At 40.6% G+C, this 12,128-nt stretch overlaps 1 protein-coding gene across 8 annotated transcripts in view; it reads right to left on the bottom strand.

The window, feature by feature from the left end:
- nrxn2a (neurexin 2a) overlaps positions 1-12,128 on the bottom strand; it is a 207,942-nt gene that overhangs the window by 98,535 nt on the left and 97,279 nt on the right. For all 8 annotated transcript variants that reach the window (XM_014003140.1, XM_014003145.1, XM_014003142.1 and 5 more), the window contains 3 exons: positions 4,143-4,572; positions 3,091-3,474; positions 1,014-1,217 (listed from right to left, as the gene is read on the bottom strand). In XM_014003140.1, the coding sequence (XP_013858594.1) occupies positions 1,014-1,217; positions 3,091-3,474; positions 4,143-4,572 (1,018 nt within the window). The remainder of the gene's footprint in view (positions 1-1,013; positions 1,218-3,090; positions 3,475-4,142; positions 4,573-12,128) is intronic.

Here is a 12,128-nt window from a genome sequence, read left to right as displayed (position 1 = left end):
TAATTTAATAATCAGTTGTAGTACATTATAGATTTGGAGAATCGTCATTACGTTTGACTGAAGGGGTACTAGTGGTATGACAAAATGGCTCAAAAGGTACACAAGTCTAAAAAGGTTGGGAACCACTGATGTAGAATACAAATAAAACTCATTTGTAAGTCAACTGTATATAAAAATAAATGGAGAAGTAAAGGAGCAAGAATTTAATGCTGACCTTGAATACCGGAAATTTCTATYAAAGTATTTTAGTTAATGATGCCCAATTTTACATTATGCAGTAATAACTATAAAATGCCAATATGGTTCAAGTTAACACCAGTAAAAAACAGGCAAAGAGTTTGAGAAGATTTTATATCCTACACTGTATTAACATTTACTGAAGTTAAGCCTGAGCATCAGGGATTAGGAAACAGTGAGATGGACACTTATCTGACAAGGACAGAGGGATAGTTTACATCTCAGTAAAATWAATCTGGGAGTAAAAACTCATATGATGTGTACTATGTGCATCTCTTGGGCTAGAATGTGTATGGTAATAAAGAACTTTCTTCAGATACTAACTCAACAACACAATTTCTGACTGACTCATACTGAAATATTCRTTTAATAGAAGATACACTTAAATATTTTTGTTTGTTTATTTAAAATCAACTTTAATACCAGAATTCTGACTTTAATCTGAAAATTTTGAGAAAAAGGTCAGGATTCTGAAATTAAAGCCAGAATTCTGAATAAAAGTCAGAWCTCAGAAAAAAATACATATTTTTGCTTTGTGGCCCTGGGCCTAATAAATTTGGCACAACTAAACATATGAAAGAAAAATCAACCATCCAGAGCATGAAGAGCATCCGAGGCGTGTGCTTCTCTTTTTAAGCAACCATAGTGATGGTGCATGTGGAAGGGTATGGGAGAGGAGCCTGACAAAACAAATGCATCAATTTTTCTGACTAGGTGACACATCCTGACAAGGTCAAGTGGAATGATCTGCTCATATCTGCTGCATCAGCTTTTACCCAGATTCACAGTGAGCTTGACTCGGCCTCCGTCCAGCTCCACGCGCAGGGTGTCCGCTGACTGCTGGGATGTGGTGGCCATCAACAAACCAAAGGCCCTCTGGGACATGAAGCGCAGGGACACGTCCTCAGCCTCGGTATGCAGCGTCCTTGGCAGCAGCACCTTCAGATACATGCTGCCGTCATAGCTCACAGCGGTGGCCTCTGTGGAGGGTTTTCAGGAACAGAACAGTTTAACGATATATAAGAATATATATAAGAAAGTCTGTATTCTCTTTTGAGAAAGAAAATATCTACAGGATGTGGAAACAACCATGTGGCCAAGGTTTCTATCGCCTTTTTAAACAAACTTCAGTCAAACTTGGACACCTTTTCTGGTGTGTTTGAAGACTTATGGTCTGCACATGAAACCACTAATTATTTAGCAGTGGGTGAAGGAGGAAGGGAGAGGAGACAAACTTTCTGTTCACCTGCCAACAAGTTTTTTTTCTCCCTTTTTCGGTTCATTCGCAATGATGTCAAGTTAAAAAAACATCTTTACAACAATAGAAAATAAAATATTTTACTGTAATTTTTTGTTGGCTCCAAAAAACAAAAAAAAAAAAATACTAAATACATTGTGCTGATGCAGCAGGTCTTTTTGTTTTTTACTAAATACAACACAAACAAAATAAAMCAAATACCTCTTGAGTGTCTCTGGACACTGCCCATTCCAAGCTTGGATAAAGAAGGAGGGTTTAATTCCACCACACATAACAGTGATTTGTTTTTGTTTGTTTATCTATCAGGAACCGTGGATAGCAGACCTTAATGTATAGTAAAGATGGACAGTTCTAGACAATATTCTGGCTAATTTCTATCTTTAGTCACTAAATATAAAGAAAAATCTAAAATTTATTTTAATTTAGATTTTTTTACATGAAACTACAGGAAAAATCAATATTATTTTTGTTTCTAGATAAAACATTAAAGTCACAAGTAATTTAATTAAGTTAAACAGTAATTATAAACATTATTTAGTGTTGTTCACTGACTTTTTGACTCTCCAACATTGATATTTATCTCCTAAAGCCAAGAGCACAATTACATTSAAATGACCAAACATGCAAATGAGATGTCATCCAGCAATTTTTATTACAGCAAATAGCTTATTTTCTTAATGAGGAGTTAGCAACAGTGCATGCCACCAGTGTAGAAGGTTTTTTTTTGAGAAGGTGTTTGTTTTAAGACAGCAGATAATCTTGAATAACTTAGTATGGGTTACTTCACTGAAAGAAAATTGGTATACAAAAAAGAAATAAATAAAAAATAAATAAAAACGGAATCAGCAGGTCAAAGCTATTRAAACACCAGAATCGGTGCATCTCTAATAATTTTAGATTGCAGTTTTCATCCGTCGCACCAGATGGCAGAAAAAGCCTGGAGCACGCAAAGACAGTGGCAAGACTGCAGCCTCAATTAAATTTCGGAGGGATTTATTTCCATCACTGTGCAACACAAGAGGGATTTTCATACATCCGTCATACTATTAGCTGCCAGTGGATCTGCGTAATTTGGCCTGCGTGTGAAAAAAAACCCATCTGCATGGAAAATGCAAAGTGATTTAGGCCAAATGACTCTGCTGAAGCATCACTGCATCTCTAATGAAACACACACAGCACTGGCAACCTCACAATACTCACAATTCATTAATGAATCACTCTGCTGTGGAGAAATACTGCAATTTACTTTAGAGTGGTTTTAAATGGGGAAAAATATTCTATTGTGCTGTCACTTTCTCTGGGCTGCTTTGTGAAAATAAAGTATTAGTTTGGAGGTGAGAGTCTGGCTCTCATTTAAATACATATGAGAATACAAAGTATGATCCTACTGAGTTTGCAAATAAAATTATTATTGTTTAGAGATTCTGAGCACTAGCCCGGATGATGAATTTTTTTCAGTTTCTACCTTATTTTGGTCCGTGAAGTCACTTTTTACACCTCGCCTAATAAATAAAATACTGCCCAAAGTGCGTTAAAAGCTCAACAGCAGCAACCCCCCCCCCCCATCCATTACTCTCCTTCCCAGAAACTCTTACCCTTCTCGCAGCTGGGACCTACGTAGCCGGTGCTGTTGCAGTCACAGATGTGGCGGTTCCAGCCCTCTCTGCAGTGTCCCCCATTGGCGCACGTGTCTCTGGTGCACCTCGTGTGTGTCTCCCTGGTGCAGAGGCTGCTGACACCCGTGGCACTCTGGACCTCGGCCAGCCTCCACAGGTTGCGGCTCTGCCCGTCGATGAACAGGTCTCGCACACAGCCAACGAAGCCGAGGCCCAGGGAGGCCGTCCACACCTCGGGGGGCAAAATGAGGGCCTGCCGATCATCGGGTAAACCTCCCAGGTACATATCTCCGTCCAGGTCGAGGATCTCGCTGCCTTCATTAGCGGTGAAGGGGATGCTCTGGCTGTTCACTGAGATAAAGCCTAAGGGGAAAGGCATTAGCACCGAGTCAATTCAAAGGGTTTGTTGCAGTGAAGTAAAAAAAAAAACAGACAGGTGTGTGGGTATCAAAAATATCAAAAAATATTGAAACGTGAGACTAAAGTATCGAACTGAGCCAAATCGTGAATTTTCTGTATCATTGTACCCCTAATGTAGAGGTATGATCCCAATATTGTGAACAAAAGTATGAACTAAAATTTGCTCCAGAAAAACATAAAAGTATAAATGACAAACATGTGCTCCACATTAGCTGAGAAAAAATCCCGCAAAGCAAGAAGAAGGAACGCCATGTTTCATTTGAAATCTGCTAATAAGTCAGACATTTGCATGGAACAAACAAGGCAGACATTTACCAGTTCCATTTAGGCTGAATAATTGGCCACTTGTGAAATAGGTTAACACAGATKTCAAAATGTCATTCGAAGATTATGGCAACTAAAAATATCATCACAATTAAAACCTAATATGCATGCATGTTCTACCGGGGTGAATAAGAAGCAGCACGAATGCGTGGATGTCACTGTAACCATGCTGGCATACGGCAATTTCACAGCTGGGAGCCCTTTATGCTCCAGAGCTAAAACCGGAGGAGCACAGGAGCAGACAGAAGGCTTCCGCCGCCTTCACAGAATGCATAAAATTATCTTACCATTGCGGCCCTTTCTCTGGAAGTCCACGTGGCACCACTCGCCATCATCAAGCCTCTTGTTGCTGGCTTTGATCTTAATGCTGCCAGAGCCCATATCCATGACCAGGTAGAGAACGCCGTCCATCAGCTCGATGGCGAAGAAGTCAGCGCGGGGCTTCCTGTCAGGCAGTGTCCCTTGCAGGGTGCCATGACTGAACAGCAGCAGGCCACTGGGCTCTGTGCTGCGGAAGTCAAAGGAAATGGCGCCCGTCTTCTTTGTGTTCCACCTGGGCAAGGTCAGGTAGGCAGGCGGCGTGTCAAAGGTGATCGGCTCCAGAGCTTCCACGTTTTCGCAGCTGAAGACCAGTTCGCCATGGATGCTGATCTTAGGGTCTCGCCGTTCAGCCATCCGTGACAGTTCCAGCCTAAACTCGTTATTCTTGTAGACCACCTAATAAATGAGAGAGATGTTGTGGTGAGCTGGCAGTTGGGAATGGGGGATTCGATTTGGTGTAAAGGTTGATTATTAGTCATCAATTTATTTCATGTATTGAGTCGTCCTTGAACTCAAACATCCCTATAATCCCCAAGAAAATGCCTGCACAAGTGTTTTTCACTCTTTGTTTTCAAAGAAATTTGAACAGGGAACCAAGCATCTTTCCTGATTTTTATTATTAACCCCGGGAAATATACTGTAGGCATGGGAGACATAAATACTGGAAAACATAGGTCTCAAGAAACATTGGTGTTGGGAAACAAATACCAGATAACTTAGGTAATGGGAAACACAGGTACCAGGACGCATGACTAGCAAGTTTAATTTAATAGAACTACAAGCATGTCAAACATAAATTTTACTGTTTAGCTGAATGTTTTTGTTGTGTTTAATTCTGATTATTTGCAGGTTTGTCATAAAACCACATTATCTAAGAACATTTGGAAGATTATCTCAGTTAAAATACAACTGAGAACAAAAAAATATATGTAAACTGGTTTCAAGTTGACAAAAAACAAAAATCGTGGACACTTGATCACAGTATTTTCAGACATTGAAGTGACAAAGTGTAGGATTATTTATTCAACTAAATCTACAAACTTTATATGAAAAGCTGGTATTCACAGTGAAGCATTGAAMAATCATCACAGTTAGCTGCTGCTATCTTGGTTTTGTGAAATCACACGACATGTGAGGGGTGGATCTGACCTGCCAGATGGTTTGTTAGATAAAACCATTCAGAAATGGCTCAGAAAAACTAAATCTCTTTAAAAAAAAAAATCCGTATGAAGTAAAATGACTGTCACAGCTCCAACAGTGATGAGACAAAGGGTTAGGATTTTTCAGTAATGCACTTCAAAACTAAGCAGTATGAGCTGCCCGTGCCCAAAATGCCTTACAAACATAACTGGAATAATTCTTTCTGGTAAGGTTTAGTTTGTGTTTGGTTTGGCCTCTGAGTAAATTTTAAGTAAAAGCTCAAAAGACTGAAAACAGCGTTGTATTTCTCAGTGAAATAGATTTTAGTCTCAACTAAAATTCAATTATTGCTCATTTTTCAACCAATGCAACTAGCTGTGTATTTTTRCACTGCACTGCCTTCTGATTTTATCCGGGGTTCTATATGAGTCGTCACATATCGTAAAGATCAAAGAACATTCCAGGACTTCAGGCAGCCCATCCATTTTCTTTCTTTTCTTAATTTTTCCTATTTCTTGAATCACAGCTTTCTGTTTTAACGTGGCAGCAATCCATTCAGTTTTTGCCCTTTTTTGAAACAGCTGTTAGCTCACTAACTCATTCACAGTGGTGGGAACAGCTAACCAAAATGCTAGCTTTGATAATTTGTAATTCATTGAATCTAACACTAACAGCTAACTAAGACACCTGTCACTCACCTGTGTCACACGTCTTTGTCTCCTTCCAGCTAAAGACTGGTGGGACTGACAAAAACCTGTTGATGTTAGCTTGTTAGTTAGCTGTTAGCGAACTTAAAGTTGGCAAAACCTAATTTAGTGGAAGCTAATTGATCCGCTAACAAATGTCAAAGTTAGTGAAAAAGTTAATCCGTTAAGAAAAAATTTGTTCCGCTATTAGCTGTTAGCTGATTAGCAGAACCATGCTCACCACTGCCTATTTAGAATAAATTGTGTTTTTTTTTTCAAACTGAGTTATCTACAACAGGTTAGATATCCATTGCTCATTTGCAACCTCATTTCAGAATATTGAAACTATGAAATTTAATTTATTAGGAAAATATAAGCTTTTCCCTCTAAATAATACAGAATAAAACAGATTTAACTTTTACTGTGTTGTCTTTATGTAGCAGCTTAATAAAGAACTTCTGTTTTCCATTTCTGAATGCACCACTATTTATTGAATATTTAACATCGACTGAAAAACAAAATAATAAAAAAAAGTATTGACTTGAATCAGACAAGCCATCTCCTGCCTGGAGCTAAATTCGACTGAATGCCTGCACAGGTTTCTTCTTTGTGTTGTATTATTTTTTCTTTGGCTTTCATTCCGGGTCCATCAATATTCACAAGACAACCCTTGTCTCATTTTGTATCGGTTGTAAGTCACTCCGCTGTTATCTGCCACTTCACTCCACAACCAGCCACCGCCTGAGGTGACACACCACGCTGCACACAGGACGGCAACTGCAGAGCCGAGAGGCAGCAGGAGCCAATATCACACGTCGCACTGCCTCCGTGTGACTAATTAGGCGGTGAAATCAGATGGTGAAAGTGACCATCAAGAAACGGGCGTAACAGGCAAATCTGAAAAAATAGTGAAGTCGGTCAAGACCGTCGCTTGGACAAAGACAAAACGCTCCACAGATGGGCACAGAAAAGGGGCGCGGTGACCTCTGCAGGACGATTATATAAAGCGAAGGACAATACAGTGAGAGGAATCCTATTTCACAGATTCAGATGCTTACTGTGTGTTAGATGGATTATAGAGTATCCCAGAACACAGGAATAAAGCTCCTCTAATGTCAACTGACAAAGCCCCTGTGTCATTAATGCTCGTGTTGTGAAGAGTAACAACACTCTGAGAATAAACCTCGCTCCTGTCGTCATGACTGAAGAGCTTTGAAGCATTAAAAGGCAGAAACCTAATGATGTGCTGTATGMAGTGTGGGGGAAACTCTGGACTTCAAAGACCAGATCTGTTTTCCCCTTGTTTGTTGGCGCGGACGTGACATTCGTCTGAAAGTAGCCATTATTCTGCCTTCGCCTGATGAACCTGATGGCCCGGAGTGCACCCTTCACGTCTGTTTCGGTGTGACGTTTGGAGACATTAGCTGTGGAAATAACTCCCTGCAAAGATCTGGTGTTTACACAATATTTCCCCCACTGCTCTGCTTTCTTTCCCCTAGTGGTTAGAGATAAACACGAAAACGTGAACTCCGTCCATTTTTCTTTTCTTGCTCTTCCCCCATGGTRCAGACCTTTGACCTGATCCGACACGTGTCTGATTCCGGCCACGACTCTTCCTCTATTGGGTCTTTAAAAAAAAGTCAGCCTATCTCAAAGCCTCTTTTTCTTCATCGTGTACTCTCTCTCTTTTCATGCCTACAGTACATCTGTGTGATTATGCACAGCAGTAGTAGGTCTGAACACCACCACCAGCCACACCGCCCACAGAGCGGAGGTTGGAGCACTGGCAGCYGCGGCGGAACAATAACCTGTCCATAAATAACATCTCATTTTCATTTCAGTGGATGCAGATGGCAAAGTAATTATGTAAACAGTCCATTTAACACCATTCAACAGATGAAAACAAATAAAAAGTGCTCTAAAAGATCCAGGTTACTCTTTTATAACACGTTTAACCACTACTATGACAAATAAATACACATACTGACTACTGTGACATAACTGTAATTTATCTCATAAGTAACAACCGGGCGTTCCGTCAACACATTTACCTGCATCTAAAATCATCTTATGATGTAATGATGGAGTTGTAGCTGTTTTGGTCAATTGCCAAAACAAAACAAAACAAAAKAAAAATAACAGTGGTACCTGTCCCCATGCAATACCATGAGTATTGTGTTGTGAGATATGCTCAGTGGGTGCTGATAGGCAAGGCATTTGGTTCTGTCATCCTTGGATAATTGTATGGGAAACAGTTAAATTTTTCCCAATGTGGTGACCTCTGAAAGGAGCAGCCYTTAGCTATAGCCATCTTTACGTTTGCTAAGGTCATGTAGCTGTGGCAGCCATATTGAATAGAGCTGACTCTAGAAATTAACTCTTGATGGACATCCAAYGATTACTTTCTGTTTCAATGAATTTTTGTCCAGTGGTTCATGAGATAATTTGGTACACAAACACAGCAGAAGCATCATGCTCAAACTTTATCTTATATGTTTGATGGGGGGGGGGGGGGGTGATATTAACTTGTTTATGGCTCAATAAAGCTGGTTGTAAGTGTTCACATACATGTCAAGTTGTACGGATTGACAATAAATTACACAGATTTCCATTTTGCAGGTATAAGGATGTACAGAGGAATCTCACAGATCTTTTTTCAAAAGCTCTGCTTCAAATTTATTTTATGTCTTAACACCTGTAGGATATAAAAAAAACAAATAAAATATAATAACCAACTCCCAACACTCCTGCCGCTAGAAATGTTTCCTACCTCTRCCTGTCCTCCTTTACTTGCTCCTCTGTGCTGCAAGCGTTGTTATTTCTGACCCATGTTTTTTCTGTCCCTGCAGCAGGCAGCCCCCTCTTGAATTATGTGTGAAAATGATGGATTTTAAGGCTTAAGATACAAGTAAAAGTCCCAAAGGGTTGACATGTATGTATGCAGTAAACATGAACTTCATTAAAATAAAAATCATAGCTTTCCTTGTGTTTCTTGAAGGGTCATCCTTATGTTCTTATGTTCCCCACTACCTACTGTATGTTTTCCCAGGGTAAATAATGAAAACCATGAAATATGCTTGGCTCCCCCTTCAAATGTCAGTTCAAACAAATGAAAGAAATATTGAGTTACAGTGCAGGCATTGTACCGGGGAACACAGGTATAAGGGAACATAMGTACTGGGGAACATAAGTATGGGGGAACATAGGTACAAGGGAACTTGGGTACAATGGAAAATAGGTACCGGGGAAGATTGGTACAACAGAATATAGGTACTGGAGAAGGTGTACAAGGGAACAAAAGTACAGGGAAACACAGGGACCATAGGTACAAGGAGGACTTTATTCTATAAGCTGCTGGTCGTGAGTCTGGTATYATTAAGCTCTTAAAGGGTCACAAACGTTTGAAAATAATCAAAGCCTTAAGTGTGTTTACAAAGCCGTCAAACCATTATAGGTCATGAGGTTGGCTCAGATCACAAGTAGGTTGTTGTATCACCTACAGCCATCGTGGAAAGCATTAGGTCTCATAAATAAAAGGTGGGGAGTGTCAGGAGCGCATTATTTGTGGTTATTAGACATGACTAAGTGCTACTTTAGGTCATCCTCCCAGCATCTAAATGCTTCCTCCAGCTCAGGATGGATAGATTTCCTTCCCTCTTTTTTCAAAACGTCTGTCTTTTTCTGTCCAGTGTCTTCAAAGATTCTCCTCCATGTGCAGGTGGACTCCTGGGTTTTTTTTTATGAATCCGTTAAGTCTCCTGTAAATAGACTCGTGTGCACTCTTTGCAGCAGTAGATTGAATATAGGCCGCTGCTCAGTTCGGTCCTTGGGGTAAACAAGTCTTTTGTCTCGGAGTGTTGTTGGATCTGAAATCTACGGGGGGATGTTGGAGGAAAAAAAAAACAAGCTATCAGCCTTCTGCAAACCAGCCCTGACACCCCCACCCCCGGGGCAGTTTCACCATCACCACTCGTGACACCAAGATTTAAACAATGACCAGGTCAGTAAAAGACAGAACGTGGACCGACCAAGAATCTCTGTGGATCCTCTGAAAGAGAGGTTCTGTGGAAAGGTCGAGAACAATTAATATTTAAGCTTTTTAAACAACTTCAGGTTGAAGAAACCAAGTCTAAGTTTGTTTTATTTATTCAGCAGTGGCAGTACATCTGTAAGTACATAAATAAAGTGGTGAGTGTTTACTCTGCTTGTTGTGCTGCAGGAAACAAAGGCATGCTCTAACTAGCTGCACAATAAGCTGCTTTCAGTAAATGGAATAATAGGTGGAAGTGAGGTCTGCAGCTGTATAAATGTCATTTGAAGGTGCACCTCATGGGAGCTAGAGAGCTGCATTTAAGTGATTGAAGCCTGGGTGATAATCCTCTTTCATTGGCCTTAATAACGTATTGAGTAATAATTAATTACATTCTTAGTCCTGTTGGAAAATGTGCACATGGTATCTGCTGATGAATGAGCTTATTAGGTGAACTTTTAAATACATCACTTAGGATTGGGTTTGGTTTTTTTTTAAATTCAGAACTACTTAAGCACCCAGATGAGCAGCAGGTCTTCTGTATTTACTCAAGTATAAACCTGATGACTTGGAGGTATTTATCTTGGATTTCGAGTGTTTGCCAGTACTTTTACTGTTCCTACCATTTTGCTTTCTACTTCCCGCTCACTGTTGCTAACTCTTCAGCAAGAACAGTTGACCTAAATATGACTTAATCACCTAATTTGCATATTTGGGCATTTGTCAATAATTGTGATCTAGGCTGTAGGAGAGATGTATATCAATGTTAACGAGAAGAAAAGTAAGCAAAAACAATTTCATTATGTTTAGAAATATAAATAAACCTATGTCCAAGGTACTGAAAGTGCTGGAATGTTTTAGGACCCTGGACAGTGTGAGGGATGGAAGTCGTGCAAAAAAATATTACAGTAAAAATTACATCCTGACTCTTAAGCCAGAGTGGGAGCAGCGGCAGCTTTGCGTGATTCATTTGCAGCCATCCTCTTTCTGCTCTGACTGCAGCAGGGGTTGCTGTGAGAGGCTTCAGCGAGTTGGACCTTTTGTCTGAGCTTTGGAAAGGTGGAGTGACTCACATGATGCTTGCTGAGGAAGGTGAAGTTGTCAGACTCTCCAATAACATCATAAAAAGTCTCCAGATTTGTCGCTAGTTGCATTTCGGAAATAAAGTCGTTAAAGGGGGTGTAAGACCTCATTTTGTAATAACAAGGCATTATGTAGAGAGGCGGTGCAAGATGGCGGAGGAGTGAGACGTGTGTAGCGTGGCTCCCGCTCCGAGTTGTTCTGTTTGTGGTTCTATACTAAATGTCCTTGCTGTTTTGAACATTTGGTCTGTCCGGACTCGACCCCTGAGTGATTCTTGCCTGGAAGAATAGAAGAATGGCGACAAACACGAGGAAAAGCAAACATTCTAGCTCGACGGCTGCTAGGCCTGACGCCGCCTTGGAGCTGACTGCAGCTAAAGCCGGAGCTTCGGCGCCCTCCTCTCCCTCCCGCAGCGAGGTGGACGCAATCTCCTTGAGGTCTGACATTCTTGCCGCTATAAAAACTGATCTCTCAACTGTGATCAAATCCGAAATAAAAGCGGCTTTGGCTGAAGAGTTTACTCTTATTAAAGGGGAGCTGCAAGCAGTGAGAGCGGAGGTGGCTAATGGCACGATGCTACTGCGCGCAGATCTGGACCACGTGAAACAGAGCGTTAAAGAGGTGGAGGGTGGCTTGTCGACCTGGTCCGATGAGGTTGTTGCTTTGCGCACCACCGTGTTGGAACTGAAAGAAGAAATCGATGGGCTCAAAAGGAAGTGTGACGATATGGAAGGGCGCAATACTTGGAGTTTAAAGGGAATAACTTCTCTAAATGATCTTTATATAGACAATAAGTTCGCCTCATTTGAACAGTTAGCTCAGAAATTTGACATCCATAAGTCACAGTTTTTCAGGTATTTACAACTGAGACATTTTGTAATGTCAAGCTCTGGATGTTTTCCTCTACGCCCCCCAACTTCTCTTATAGATGAGATTCTGATGTGTAAGTAACAAAACGCTCTATGAGCAGAGTTTATTCTCTGCTCAGCTCATTTTCTGACTCCCATTTAGAT

Source organism: Austrofundulus limnaeus, unplaced genomic scaffold, assembly GCF_001266775.1.
Source record: "Austrofundulus limnaeus strain Quisiro unplaced genomic scaffold, Austrofundulus_limnaeus-1.0 Scaffold17, whole genome shotgun sequence".
Classification (NCBI taxonomy): Eukaryota; Metazoa; Chordata; class Actinopteri; order Cyprinodontiformes; family Rivulidae; genus Austrofundulus; species Austrofundulus limnaeus.
This window is presented reverse-complemented; position numbering and strand designations above follow the sequence as displayed.